The sequence below is a fragment of the Sceloporus occidentalis genome, unplaced genomic scaffold, assembly GCF_023333645.1.
Source record: "Sceloporus occidentalis isolate IW3139 unplaced genomic scaffold, rSceOcc1.0.p SCAF_3, whole genome shotgun sequence".
NCBI lineage: Eukaryota > Metazoa > Chordata > Lepidosauria > Squamata > Phrynosomatidae > Sceloporus > Sceloporus occidentalis.
This window is the reverse complement of record NW_028316983.1, coordinates 88,280,776-88,294,736: the sequence shown is the minus strand read 5'-3', so window position 1 is coordinate 88,294,736 and position 13,961 is coordinate 88,280,776. Positions and strand designations below refer to the sequence as shown.

Sequence of the window (13,961 nt, the reverse complement as noted above, 5' to 3'; positions counted from 1 at the left end):
GCTAGAAAGCAATACAAAGATATCATAAACAAACAAATGGTTGCTCCCCTGGGGATATACAGAGAGTTAACATAAAAACAGAGATATCGTATATACGTACATAAAGAAATCTTCAGAAGTATCTATATTGAGTCCCATATATTAAATTCAGTGAGCTTGTTTTCCTGTAAGAGGGTTCAGGACCGTCCCCCGTCCCCCAGTATAGTCAGAATGAGTAAAGTCTTTTTTCTATCTGAAATGTCATGTCTAATGGTGGTCATATTTTGCCACTTGAGCCTTTCCTTTTTATATGAAGGATAAAATACAAATAAAATGAACTTTCTTTACGGGTTGTTTTTTAATATATACAAATGTTTTAGACCAGTCACAACTGAGTATACTGTATATTTACACCAAAAAAAAAAAATACAGTAAGCTTTCAATCAGACAGTAAATCTAAACAATGACAAGTTCTGAAATGTCCAGATATAACGAAGAAAAAGGGGGAAAGTGTAGGAATTCATTAACAGGACTGACTTTCATGCACCATAAAAACACACTGGAATTAAAGGTGGTGTTTCAGTTAGGGAATTTTTAAAGTTTTTAACAGAACTAGATGATGCTTCAATAACTTCTATTTTGGGGATCTGAGTTACTGAGGGCTTTTAAAAAATAAACTAGTTAAATCTAATGTACAAAGCTAGTGCCATTTTTGGAATTTCAAAAATGTATGCTACATTAATCAAATTCATTTGTATATCCTAAGCATTGTTCGCACAATATCTACAGATGTGGATGAAAGACAGGAACATGATTCACATTCCAAAATGTTTTTAATAGACAAGCACATACTTGATCAAAACATTTCATTATATGTTAATAAATAACATCCAGTTTGTTATAGCTGTTCAATGTTAATATAAAAAGGAGAACTTGTGTTTTGTTTCACATTGGCAGTAAATGGCAATAAATAAAGGATTAAAACAACAAAAAGATGGCATTTAATATAAAAATAAATGTAGGCTGGTTGACATGCTGTATCTGCAGAAAGGAGTTTCCCACTAGAAAACCAAGACAACAGAAAAACAGATTGTCTTTTAAAAAAAACATCAATTTGACAAAAGATTTTCACACCACTTACAGAGTTTTTTTTGTTTAACAACGTATGCGGAAACCTTTCTGCCTGTCCACTAGCTGCCTAATGAAAATACAGATGACCACTTTTCTCATGTAGTGAATGTAGTGTCTACCGAACAGTACTCATGAGGAAATGGGTTGCATATCAGAATCCAATGTATGATAGCACTCTAGTGTCACCATGCCTTCCACAAACTGAAAATACCTTCTTGTCAAAAACTGATGCCATTTCAGAATCTAATCAATACTGTGGTTCTCTCCAAGCAACCCAGTTCTTCATGGCTGTCATTTCAAACTGACTAAATGTCAACTTCTTTAAGAGAAAACAAGTACATAATATTCATCCACCTCATGCCTGAGGAACTGCGTTTCATTCAGGAGGTGTCAGTAAATAAAAGTGCCTTTACAATTTTTTCTGCAAAAGTAAAAAAAAAAAGGCATGTAAAATTAGTTTTGTAAGAAGATGAAAAAGAACATAGCTTTCATTTTATCTTTTCAGATACTACCACGTGAATACATGAACATTATTGCTTACTGGGCCAATATATATTTTGTAGGTAAGTAAATCTGATTATTTGCTGATTTTCATTTCTAACAGAATCACACGAACAATGTAATGAATTATCCACAGAGGTTTAGAAGCTGTGTCACAGCATCAGCTTCCCTTCCTGACTCTCTGGGAAACAGTGGATATTTTGATTTTTGACTGAATAAAGTCTGAATGAATTAAGAAAGATATAACTTCACAATGTCAAAGGAGAAGAAAGGACTCCTCTTTGTTTTAGATATGAGATATTTGGGCCTTATTTCAGTGGGTATTTTTTAAAAGTGTCTGCAAAATATTTACTCTCATTTTCTATCAGTGCCCAGAAGTCAACTCAGTACTCTGTTGATTTGGACACCATCTTCAACTGGTTTCTGTCTGTATAACATATTAAATAATTTAAATAATTTAAAGACATTCCCCAAATTGTAGGGTCACTTAGAACGTCTGCTTATTTGCTTGTCAGAAACATGAGATACAGTACTATGCTTAAGGCAGCAGTAAGTTGCCAGAGACATAATCAATTGCCTAGCTGTCAGATTTGAAAACATACTACAGCCAATAATTGAAGGGTCAAATTATAAGAGATAGTGTACAGTGAATAGCTGGATACAGATGAAGATTTTGCGGAAGTTTGTCCTGGATACAAACTTTCAAGACTATGCCACATCCCTCATGGTACAGGGTCCATTTGGTCAAGGTCATAAGAGGCCATCTATTTCACCTCACATTCCAAGACAAACTATCCCAGTTTGCTGGAATGTCCCCTTCCCTACCCTGTTTCACCCTGAAATAACACTATTAGACTAATGCCAAGAACTCCTTTGCATTTGTGAGACATGGCAGGTGCAAGGAGCAGCCTCCATATTTCCTCCCTCTCCATGAAGAAAGGTTTCAGTTTTACTGTTTTCACATTTCCAGCCAGGAATCGGTTCAACTGTGAAAATCTTGTGGCAAGGAACTATACAAGCACTAGCACAGGTCTATAGCAATGTCTGAGGAAGGACACTAATACAAGGGTTTTTGGCCTTGGTTTTCAAATTCTGACCAGGCATCATTGAGCTCCATAAAAATCATCTTTGCATATTGTTCATATGGCTGTCCTGTAGCCTAGAAGGGGAGGAAAAAAGACAAGTTATTTACTAAGGCAGCTTAGGATATAAAACAGTAAGATTTATCACAAACATTTCAAAAGGTGTTGGAATATGATTAATAAAATATTACTTTAGATTTGTTGCAGAAAAGTGAGCAAATTTCAGAGCCAACAAAAGCCTCTGGAGCAAATCAGGAAAGGTCACTAGTCCACAAAACCCTTCCATGCCTGTATTTCTGTACCTCTTAGTAGTTTTGGAGTTTAAAAAAATCAAATATGTAATGAAGCTTGAATTTATTTATCGTTTATCATTATTTATTTATATATTCCTACTTATCAAAAGCAACAAGTGTTTAAGCCTGGTCTGTGTACACATTTTGCAGCATCAAAGTCTGAGTAGATGGAAGTGTTTTCAAAGGAGAATAAAAGTGGTTTATACCCTACCCTATCAAGGAGGTCATACTCTTAATATCATACTCATGTATCACTAGTAAACTGTCCAGAATCTATAATCTTCTTATTCTTGTTCTTCGTCTTCTATGTCTTCTTTGTCTTCTACCTTTTTCCCAGATTGGGTTTCACAGAGGTTTACTTTAGACTTGTAACTTTCTCCCTCAACCTGGTCATAATCCATTTTCAAAGCTGCTTTGAGTTATATAATTCTTCTTATCATATATAGACAACAGGCAAGATAAACATTTTCCCAGCAATACACCCTACTGGTCAAAGTCTTCTGGAGAATCAGGGATGGATGACCATTATGTAGGGTGAGGCAGATGGCACATGCAACAGATTTTGGTGGTCAAAGGGCAGAGGCAATATGTTGAAGAACAGAGCTGAACATGACATGTACCTATAACCTGTCCCCTAAGCTAGCCTGCCATGCTCAGGTGCAGTGAAAATGCTGATACATCAGCATTGTCAGAGAGAGATTAAATGGTCACTCTCTGCACATGGAACTGAAGTGGGGATATCCTCTAATCCTTTGCCTAAGGCTGCAAGATATCTTAGGTTGGACCCATGGCTAATATTATTTGATCATTTTGCCAGAAAAAAAATCACAGGGCTGAATCTTACATCAATCCACTGGTTACATAAAAGAGGTTGGTAGTCTAAAGATAGCATCACTTACTTTATCAGGATGAACAACAAGCACTGCTCTCCGGTAAACCTTCTTCACTTGTTCTGGAGTTACAAGATCTGCCATGCCCACTGGTTTCCATTTTGTTTCTCCCTCCCATAACACTGTATGCATTGTAGATAACAGTGCTCTTATGTTTCTCTCTTTTCCTTCAATCCATTCTAATATCTGTGTAGACAGATACAAATTTGAACAAACTGCAATCAGTATTTGGCTGATTAGAGCAGGGGTAGATATTGTTGCAGAACACATTCTTGGATATGCTAGCTAGGTTTGATGGGAGTTGTAGTCCAACAGCATTCAAAGGCAATGGGTATATATTTGGTCCCAAACCATGCAGCAAAAACTGCTGAATGGGAGGGGACCTCTTTGTTGGCTTCCATGAAGGTTGACTAAATGACTCTCCACTTGTCCTCCTTGGCCAGGCTGCATCATGTGATGGGGTGATCACTGAACCTATTTAAGTCTGTTGTCCCCTCACACTGTGTCTTCATTGATTTCTGCAACCCATCCAGCTGCCTACAGTGCAGTATGAGCTTTGCTGGTTGCCTAGGGGCTGGATAGGAATTTTATTTTCATTACCTGGGTTTTGTCTCCTACCACATACTGTACTGTACTGTTGGGACTTGGAAAATTGACTTGAGGTGGTGTCGACAACTAAGTTTCCTTTGGCAGGTAGTCAGGAGTTAAGATTTTAGAATGGTGTACACCTTGGCACTCCATTGTAGTGGAAGTCTGGCCTCTGGAACTGCTTCTATGGGTTATGTCACCAGAGCTGTGGGAAGGAGTCTACCCTTGGGGCTGATCTGGGGCTTACTCTCTCTAAGAGGTGTCAGAGGTTGATATCTGGGACTCAGCTGGACCTGCTTGAGGTTTCTTCCCCCCCCCCCCCCCATTTATCAATTTGCTTATTCCCATGCCTCACACAGTTAAATTGATTATAGGTCAATAAAATGCGCCTTGTTTAATCCAGCTAATCGTGTCCGGTCTTGTTATTTCATATACTGTTTCTACCTGACTTGCTTCAGAATCAGAAACAAAAGTGAGCTCTGTCAAATGGACAGGTCACCCCAACCAAATATATAAATATATTAAACCTTCTGAAAGTGAGAAATAAGATAGCATCTCTCAAATTAGGATTAAAGTTATAAGGCTAAAGTAATTATTTTTGAAAGTACAATGGCTTGAGATGCAAAGATTATAAACCCAGGAAAATAAATACTAGGAAGGAAAGTGTGACTGTGTGAATATACGTGTGTACATGCACATGAAAAAGGAGAACAGACTTTCAAAGTGACAGCAGTGGGATGAAACAGATGGGGCTGATAAAGCAATTTAAATAAATCAATTTGGGCCACTGCTGCGGTTTTGAACCGAGCTGGCAAAAGCTCCTTTTGGGAGCCTGTCTGCTCATTTTTGGCCCAGTTCTTCAGCAAAGGTGCAACCTTGCAGTGGCTTCCAGCTGCACTCAAGGCATGCATCATCTAAACGCTACACCCCAAACATGTCCAGAAGCCAGGTTATTTGGCCTATCTGTTTCAGGCCAGTGTTAGTCTGTTTCACTACATGAAGAAAGGTGTGTTGTGGTACCTTTAATCAATTTATTAAGAAAGAGATTTAAATTTAATAAGGGAAGATATACAACTGTGGATACATGATGTTAAGAGAAACAAGCACACTAGGATAAGACAGCAAGAGATGAAATTAATAGAGCGATGGTACAGGAGTCCTTTTCAATTACTGTAGCACTTTTCAATAAAAACATCAGCAAAATGTTGGTATTGCGGTGGGTCCAAGGGTTTATACATGCATATGTGGTGGGATTATCCTTTTGTTCAGAAATTTTGGGGTGAAGTGATAAGAAAGATTAACAAAATAATAGGCAAGGATGTTCCTTTGAGCAAAGAGAATTGTATAACATTAAATCTAAAGAATAAGGAAATGAATAATAATGAAGAAAATGCAGTAAAGTATGTATTAAAAGCAACACAAACAGTGAAAGTATCAGGGTGGAAAGAAAGTAAAAATTGGAACTTGAACAAGGTAAATAAGTACAGTATTTAGCAGATAACTTGCTGTTTGATAGCTAGAAGATTAAACAATACTGGAGAAAGGAGGGAAGAAGAACTTGGGTTGGGAAATTCTACTTGAGAAGGTCAAAGGGAATATGGAATACGGAGAGGAAATGGGGCATGTGTAACACTGTTTGTATATATGTTAAAACAATTCAATAAATTTACTTTAAAAAAATAAGTTTATTCAGTATAAGCTTTCATGAACTACAACCCACTTCAGATACATGACATATCTAAATAAGTGGGCAATAGTCCATGAATGCTTATCCTAAATAAATTGGTCAAATTTCATTATCTAGTTTTCCTGAAAAGCATAGGGCTTTTAGATATTTTTGTTCAGCTTCAAAGCATTGGGACAGTGCCCATTTACTCCTTCATGAAAGATTTATTTCAGTGTCCCACAGTGTTCACAGAGAACAAACTAATTATCACAAAAATCTCATTAATGATTATCATAGTAATATAGTAGTCTTGAACAGTTCCTATTTCTGTGTAACCCATTATGTAAAAGCTGTGACCTTTTTCCTATTATATGTCTCAGTACCTAATGCCCATACACAGTTGTTGTTGTTGTTGTTGTGTGCCTTCAAGTCATTTCCAACTTATGGCAACCCTAAAGGAAACCCATTATGGGTATTTTTGGGGCTGAGAGTGTGTGACTTGCCGAAGGTCACTTGCCCAAGGAAACCCACTGCACAAGTGGGTTTCTATGGTTAAATGGGATATCTCTAGAGTTGTAGTCCAATCCTCAAACTACTTCACCATGCTGGCTGTCAATATATACAGACTTGGAGGGTGCAGTAATTTTGTCCTCTGGCCCACTGTAGGGGTCCAAAAAGAAGGGGCTACTTTTCTCCACCCAAATCAAAAGTTACTGCCTCCATTCACAAACACACACAAAGCAACAGTGGGAGACCACCAACAAATAACAGGCGCTGTAGGCTGTATTTCAGAGGAAGTAAAACCATGTCTGAGGTGCGGTACAGACCACCCAAAAAGGGTGGCCTCCCAGTGCCTGTTTTTCCGCCGGAAGGAAGCTGCAGCTGCCAAACCACATGGCTTCCCACCGGAAGAAAAAGAACCCGCAAAAAGCCATTGGCGCACTGGTTACATAAGTGCCAAGCAGTGCCGTGTGGATGCTGCATGGCGCTTACGTAACAATGGCTGCGCCCATGTATACAGGGCACCACCATTGTTATGCCCTCATCACGTGGTAGAGTTGCGAGGCATGTGACAAGGGTGTTCAAAAGGGCCCGTATGTACCGGGCCTGCGTTTTCCTTCCCTAAGGAAACCCTATGAAATTGATGATTTATGGGGTCTCCATAAGTCAACAGATGACTTAAAGGCACACACACACACATTCATGTGCAGTAATAAAAGCATTTATACCCACAGTCCAATGCAATTCCAAGTTTTACTGCACCAGAAAATGAATGCTTCTTTAAGAGGTTCAGTAAAACCTATTGAATCTCCCAATAGAGCCACATTAAGTCATTGCACTACAAAGTTACACTACTAAGTTGTTTATTGTGTGTGTATTTGCAGTTGAAATGGTACTAGGGGAACAATTTAAAAGAATACACAGAGAGATAGTCCAAGCTATAAAGCTAGTAATTAGCTTTTAATGCATAATTAATACATTTTCAGTCAAACTGCCTGACAACATTCAGGAAGTGTGCAGTCTGAAGGACAGCTGTGTTTTCATTTGTGCATGAGTATGGGAGGCGTGGGATGTATTACTTTTAAAAGGAGACCAAATGAAATCCTCAAGCAAGGTGCAAGAGTAACACGCATATCAGCTTCAAGTTGAAATGAACTTGGGACGTGAAAAGCTTTTGCAGCTTTTCTCCCATCAGCAGAAATATCCTCCTACCTTTACAAATGAAATCCCCAGAGTTTTCTATCATCAGTGTCCTCACACAGACACTGATGTTTGTACACAAAGGACCTTATCACACAGGAGGCAAAGTGCCCAAATCCCATGGATAAATGGGGTTTAAATCCCAGGAATATCCAGCAAAAGTGGGATTGTTTTCAGACACGTCAGGCAAACTGAGCATTAACGCAACATTAACCTGTGCAGAAAGTGGGAAAAATCACACTGCTTTTTACTTTAAGGATTTTCCTGAAAGTAAAAGGCGGCAGAATTTTGTAACTCTCTGCACGGGTTAATGTTGCGTTAATGCTCAATTAGCCTGACGTCGTCTGAAAATAATCCCACTTTTGCAGGATATTCCTGGATTTAAATCCTGTTTATCTACAGGATTTGGGCGCTTCCCTCCTGTGTGATAAAGTCCAAAGAAGGAATATAAACCCGTATCCTAAAATACAGAGCATGAAAAATATGCTGCAGGATTGTTGTATTGGACACAAAAATAACAAAATATCTCCTAAAGCAGGGGTAGACAACCATTTTGAGCTGGGGGCCGGGTTGCTGTCCCTCAGACAACTGGAGGGCCGAAGCCAAAAATATAAATAATTAAATATTTTTTAAAAAATATAAATAAATAAATAAATAAACCGGGATAAATGTAGGACAAAATTTTCAAATTGTGGACACTTTTTAAAAAAAAGTGGAGGACACGCAAAAAAATTTGCTGATTTTTAAAAAAATGTTAATATAAATGCATGTTTCTGAGGCATCTATAGACAATTGCCCCCCTTGCCCCTGCGTGCAAGTGGCCAAAGGCCCCGGCGGCAATCAGCGGCAGGACCGGGCTGGGGCCAGTCCCAAGGCCTCGCCGGGCCGCATCTGGCCCGCGGGCCGCAGGTTGCCTACCCCTGTCCTAAAGCATCTCCAATGTTTTAAATGTTAATGTGTTTACTAATCCAAAAAGGACAATGTCCTAAATTATGTGTTAAACATCTCATTCATGCTACTTACTTTTAACTTTTCAGGGTCCATCTCCTTGGCCATTTCTTCTTTCCGCATTTCTGCTATTGTTCTTGGTCCTTTTTTGTCTTTGTGGGCATTAAATCCTTGACCAGATAAGAGGTCTTCAAAATCAGCAGCTACTTTTGGTTTGGAATCTTGATGACCAAAATCAATCAATAAAAATCCAGACAGTTAATGTTTTTCTTGATTTAGTTAGACACAATTGCCATAACATTAACAGAAGGTTATTACTTTCTGCAGTAAGAACTCAGGCCAAACACGTTTTAAGGGGCACTAGAATTTTTCCTATAGCATGAGGAGGAAACTATTTTAGTATCTGCTCTGCCAGCCAGGCTATTCTGAGCCCACTGAGATCCCTCAAAGTAGCATATCCCTGAAAAAGCTAGTCAAGGATTCGGTCACAATCAGATCTCCCATATAATGTGTAGCTAGGCAATTAACATGTAGTTCTTTCTAAACTGTCCATGAATTAGCAGAATTCCTCAAATGAGTTTCTGATGTCTTCTCTCCCATTTTGATCTTGAAATCACTTACCAATTCAAGCTGGAAGTATTTCATTGACCATAACAGTGAGAAGTAAGAGTTGGATGCCTTTTAATTATTTACTCACTATATTTGATAATGATAGAATTCAAAGACATAGCCATATTGGTATGGAAAATCAGTATGTAAAGGGATCTACAAGATCCCTTTGCATATGTTTGATGAGTTCAGCCCACATAAGCTGATATAAAAGGTACTGTGAATGTATAGTTGCAAGTATCTTTGAATGAACCTTCAGATGAAGCTACGTTCTCACTCTCTTCCCAATAATATCTCCCTACTAGCTGTTGGAAGAACTCATAGCATGATGTCACATGTAAACTGAAGCTCATGGCAGGAAGTTATTGGAAAGAGAAGAACTAAATCTAGACTACTCCTTTTATCAAAGGCCCCATATCTGATTAGAAATGGAATATCTAGCTAAATGCTGGCTAAAACCCCTTAGCTTAGAAGTTTTTGTCCCACAGCTTTACAACCATTTTACAAGAAAAATATGAGAATTTTAAAATTCCGTTTACCAGAACTGCCTGATCCTTTTCCACGATCATTTTGGCCACCTGGCATTGCAGAAAAACTCACATTATAGTTAGGCCTATTTTGTGGAGAGGAATGTGGCATGCTTTGCTGAGGTTTGGTCTGTGATTGTGGCCAGGAGTATCCAGTGCCCTGTTGCCAGCTGCCACCTCCCATTGGCTGGGGAGATGGTTTCTGTGGTGATCCCATAGGAGGAAATCCTCCACCTATTCCTGTAGGTGTGCTAGGCTTGCTGGCAAAGGAAGGACAACCTGAAATATGAAGCAAAGCAATGTGTATTAATAGTTTGGTCAGCTTAACAGGAAGCCAGAATGAGAAATGGATGATATAGCTGTATTTTAAGAACTGCAGTATTTCAAAGGAACAAGTGATATTTCTAGGCCTCTCCAAGATATGTTTTTGATCCCAAATATGTTATGAACGACTGGTGGAAAATAGTTTTATTGTTAATTAATAGATGTAGCAGTTGTTTACAACAGAGAAAGCCGACTTTCCCCACTCAAGTGGCTGGACTCCAAGACTATTGAGAAGGGCCTAGAAACTCTCAGACACTCTCAGGATGCATAGTGTGTGCATCCCCACCTGGCATCAGGTCAAAGGTGTGGCTAACAGAGGAAGGCTTATGATGAAAGCCTATGCAAAGTGATTTCTTTTATACAGGTGCAAGGGTCCCCTCCCGTCTCCTAAAAGCTGTGAAGATAGGAAGAGTAAAGACAGGTCCAAAACACACTGCAGAAATAATCCAGTTTGAGACCATTTTAACTGCCCTGGCTCAATGCTTGGGAATTCTCATCTTCTTATCTACTGGAAGGTTCTGCCAAGATTCAAGGTGAAGTGCAAAATAAACTTCTTCATGCCTTTGGATAGTTTTCCTTTATCCCTTCTGTTCCTGAAGGGCCATGAAGCCCCTAGAGAGACATTCAATATTGCATAAAGGATAAAAAATTAAAACTGAATTCTTTGAAACCTGTATGAAGCTTTTTAGGTGAAACATGCAGGGCTATCTAGTTTGGTTCAGGTTTCATAGTCTTGTTAAAACAATTCTTTATTTAAAAATCTATTATTTATTTATTTTAAAATATGTTAGATTTCAAAATTATATATAAATATCTACATGACTTCCAATTAAACTGAAGGTAGGTAAAACTTACAACATATATATATATATATATATATATATATATATATATATATATAAAATAAAAAAGTTTAAATGTTTAGAATGTTTAAACCTTTTACAAATGTTACGCAGAAACATTGAATTTTTTTTTACAAGACGTAGGGAATTGTGAACTTCCTAAACATTTTGGGTTTGGTGTATAGATGAAATTCCAAGTTTTTCAACACTGTTAATATTGGAAACATCCCATTCTGGAGCAGAATATTTACACATAGTCTCTGGGAGTGGGGAAGATCCTCCCACAACTTCCCACACCTCAGCTATCAGCACTTTCAGAGAAGGCAATCATAGTTCCAGTGATTCAATGAACCTACGCTAGCTGAAAATAACAATCACAATCAGGCTTAAGAAGTGAGCAAAATATGGCCCATGGACTCCTACCCTACAAAATAAAAAATAAAAACAGCTTTCTTGCATTGGCAGTTCTGTGATTCTAGAAGCCTTCACACACATACCTCCTCGGAGCTACAATAATAATAACAGAAAGAAGAATGGCCACTTCCAATTCACTTTTGTTTCAATTTATGTTTTGCATTTGGTGGACCACAAGGACCAAAAACTGCCCGTTCCCCGGGGCCTTCTGCAATAGTTCATTCCTGCATTAAATTAATTTAAAAATATCCAGAACCAACCTGACATCACTGTTTTCTTTCCCACCCAGGTGTTTAGATCCTGTATAGTCTAATCTTCCCCTTAAAATTACAGAAGTCCATCTATATTTTTAAAGGGGGGGGGGGCAGGAGAAAAGAACCATAAGTAGCAGCACTACGTGACATCAGGCACATTTTTTTTGTTTTGATCCTGCAGAGCTACAAAAAACCAGCAGGAGGAGCAGAATACCTAATTTCAGAACCAACAAGACATTTTAGCAGATGAGGCAGTAAACAGCAAGGGAGGAAACTCAAACTGCCTGCTACCATGGCAGAAATTAAGGGGTAAGAACTATCTAAAGTAGGGGGGAGAATCCGTTTATGAAAAGGGGAGGAGGGGAGAAAGCACCAACAGATTGAAAAGCTATTGTAAAAGAAAACAACTGGTTACATTTAATTTTCCTTTTTTAATTAATCTTTATCTGTTTCTCTAATATTATTAATGTCAGACCTTTTATTAAAACTGGTAATTTTTCACATATAAAACCAAAGATGCAAAATTGGCAATGCTGTGTAAATGTATAGCTTCTGGGACCATGCCCTACATTTAAGTGATGCCATGTACATGATCCCACATTACAGAAATAATTTGATAAATCCAGTTATCACTTAAAATTTGAGTGTGAAAGAACATCTGCTGAGAGTAACATGTGATCAGCTACCACTGATTGGCTGGAACTGGCAACAATAACAATAAAAAGATAATCTCTGCTGCCAAAGTACTTACACTGGTAAATCCTATTGGATATAGGATCACAGCTTAAACTGCAAAGCATAAAACCTTGCTTACACTGTCAGGCATGTGTATAATAATTTAAGAATATTTCTGTGAAAAGATAGAAAGCTAAAGATTTGCTTGTACTCAAAAAGCACATGGGATGCTAGAATTACAGAGCTGAAAGAGACCACAAGGGCCATACATTCCAATCCCATTCTGTCATGCACTCCCAACAAAGCTCTCCCAACAAATGGTCATCTATCCTCCATTTTAAAAACTCCAAAGAAGGGGACTCCACCACACTCAGAGGCAGTCTATTCCACTGGCAAACAACTCTTGCTGTCAGGAGGTTTTAAGTAATGTTTTGGTGGAATCTCTTTCTCTGTAGTTGTGATCAGCTGCTCTGTGTCCTAGTCCCATAGTGGCAAACCTATGGCACACATGCCAGAAATGGCACACGAAGCCATTTTTCATGGAGAGGCAGCTGAAGGCCCGGGAGGGTGTGGGGGGAGGAGGAGGAACAACTGCACACCTGTTCCTTCTCTTCCCGACCATCCTGGGCCTTCAGCTGCCTCCGAATAGGCATGTGCCTGTTCCTCTTCTTCATCCCTCATCCCCACCCCCAGGACTTCACTTCCTCCAGAGAGGCAGCTGGAGGCCCAAGAGGGTAAGGGGAAGAAGTCCCGCCCCAGAGATCCTGCCCTCAGAGGGCAGAAGTCCTACACCAGAAGTCCTGTCCCCAGCACCAGGTAACACCCGGTGCCAGAAGGTCTTTTAGTTTGGGCACTCGGTCCCTAAAAGGTCATCCATCACTGCCCTAGTCTCTGGAGCAGCAGAAAATGAGCTTTTCCTTTCACAATATGACATCCCTTCAAATATTTACACATAGCTATCATGTTCAAAGCTGCTTAGTCTTTGTTATAAAGTAAGATTTTAAATTCTTTTAATTGTGTTGTTAAATTCTGTCTTAAAAGTAATTCTGTATGTTTGTAACTATCTGTGTTTTATTGTCTTTTCTGCCTTTTTTTAAGCCACCTTGAGTCCCAGTCAGGGAGAACAGCAGGATGTAAATAGATTGGTGGATGGATAGTTAGTGCAGTTTTCAACAAAATTCCATTCTACTGTTTGTCGCCTACCTCTTTAAATCAAGAAGTATAAGATTCTTACATATCTAAGATGTGGGACAGACAGTCCCAAAGTGCCGTGCTGGTACCGATTCTAGGGTTCGGGACTGTGCACCAACCGCATGGTCCCTAACCCTAGCATGGTGTGGCGGCATGCTAATGCTGGCATCCCATGTACACGGGCACCACCATTTCGATATAAGAAACGTGCTGCATATACATGTAGCTGCACGTTGCTTGCATCGTCTTCCCGGTGGCTGAAAAAGAACCCGGCTTTTCCGGGTTCTTTTTACTCTTGAGGGATGCCGCGTGTTTGGGCGGCTGCAGCGGCCCTCTGGAGGGAAAT

At 39.1% G+C, this 13,961-nt stretch overlaps 1 protein-coding gene across 7 annotated transcripts in view; it reads right to left on the bottom strand.

The window, feature by feature from the left end:
* Positions 1-793: 793 nt before the first annotated feature.
* Positions 794-13,961, bottom strand: part of DNAJC6 (DnaJ heat shock protein family (Hsp40) member C6) — a 93,267-nt gene continuing 80,099 nt past the window's right edge. For all 7 annotated transcript variants that reach the window (XM_089515360.1, XM_089515363.1, XM_089515357.1 and 4 more), the window contains 4 exons: positions 9,928-10,194; positions 8,855-9,000; positions 3,886-4,062; positions 794-2,770 (listed from right to left, as the gene is read on the bottom strand). In XM_089515360.1, the coding sequence (XP_089371486.1) occupies positions 2,669-2,770; positions 3,886-4,062; positions 8,855-9,000; positions 9,928-10,194 (692 nt within the window). In that variant the 3' untranslated portion in view covers positions 794-2,668. The remainder of the gene's footprint in view (positions 2,771-3,885; positions 4,063-8,854; positions 9,001-9,927; positions 10,195-13,961) is intronic.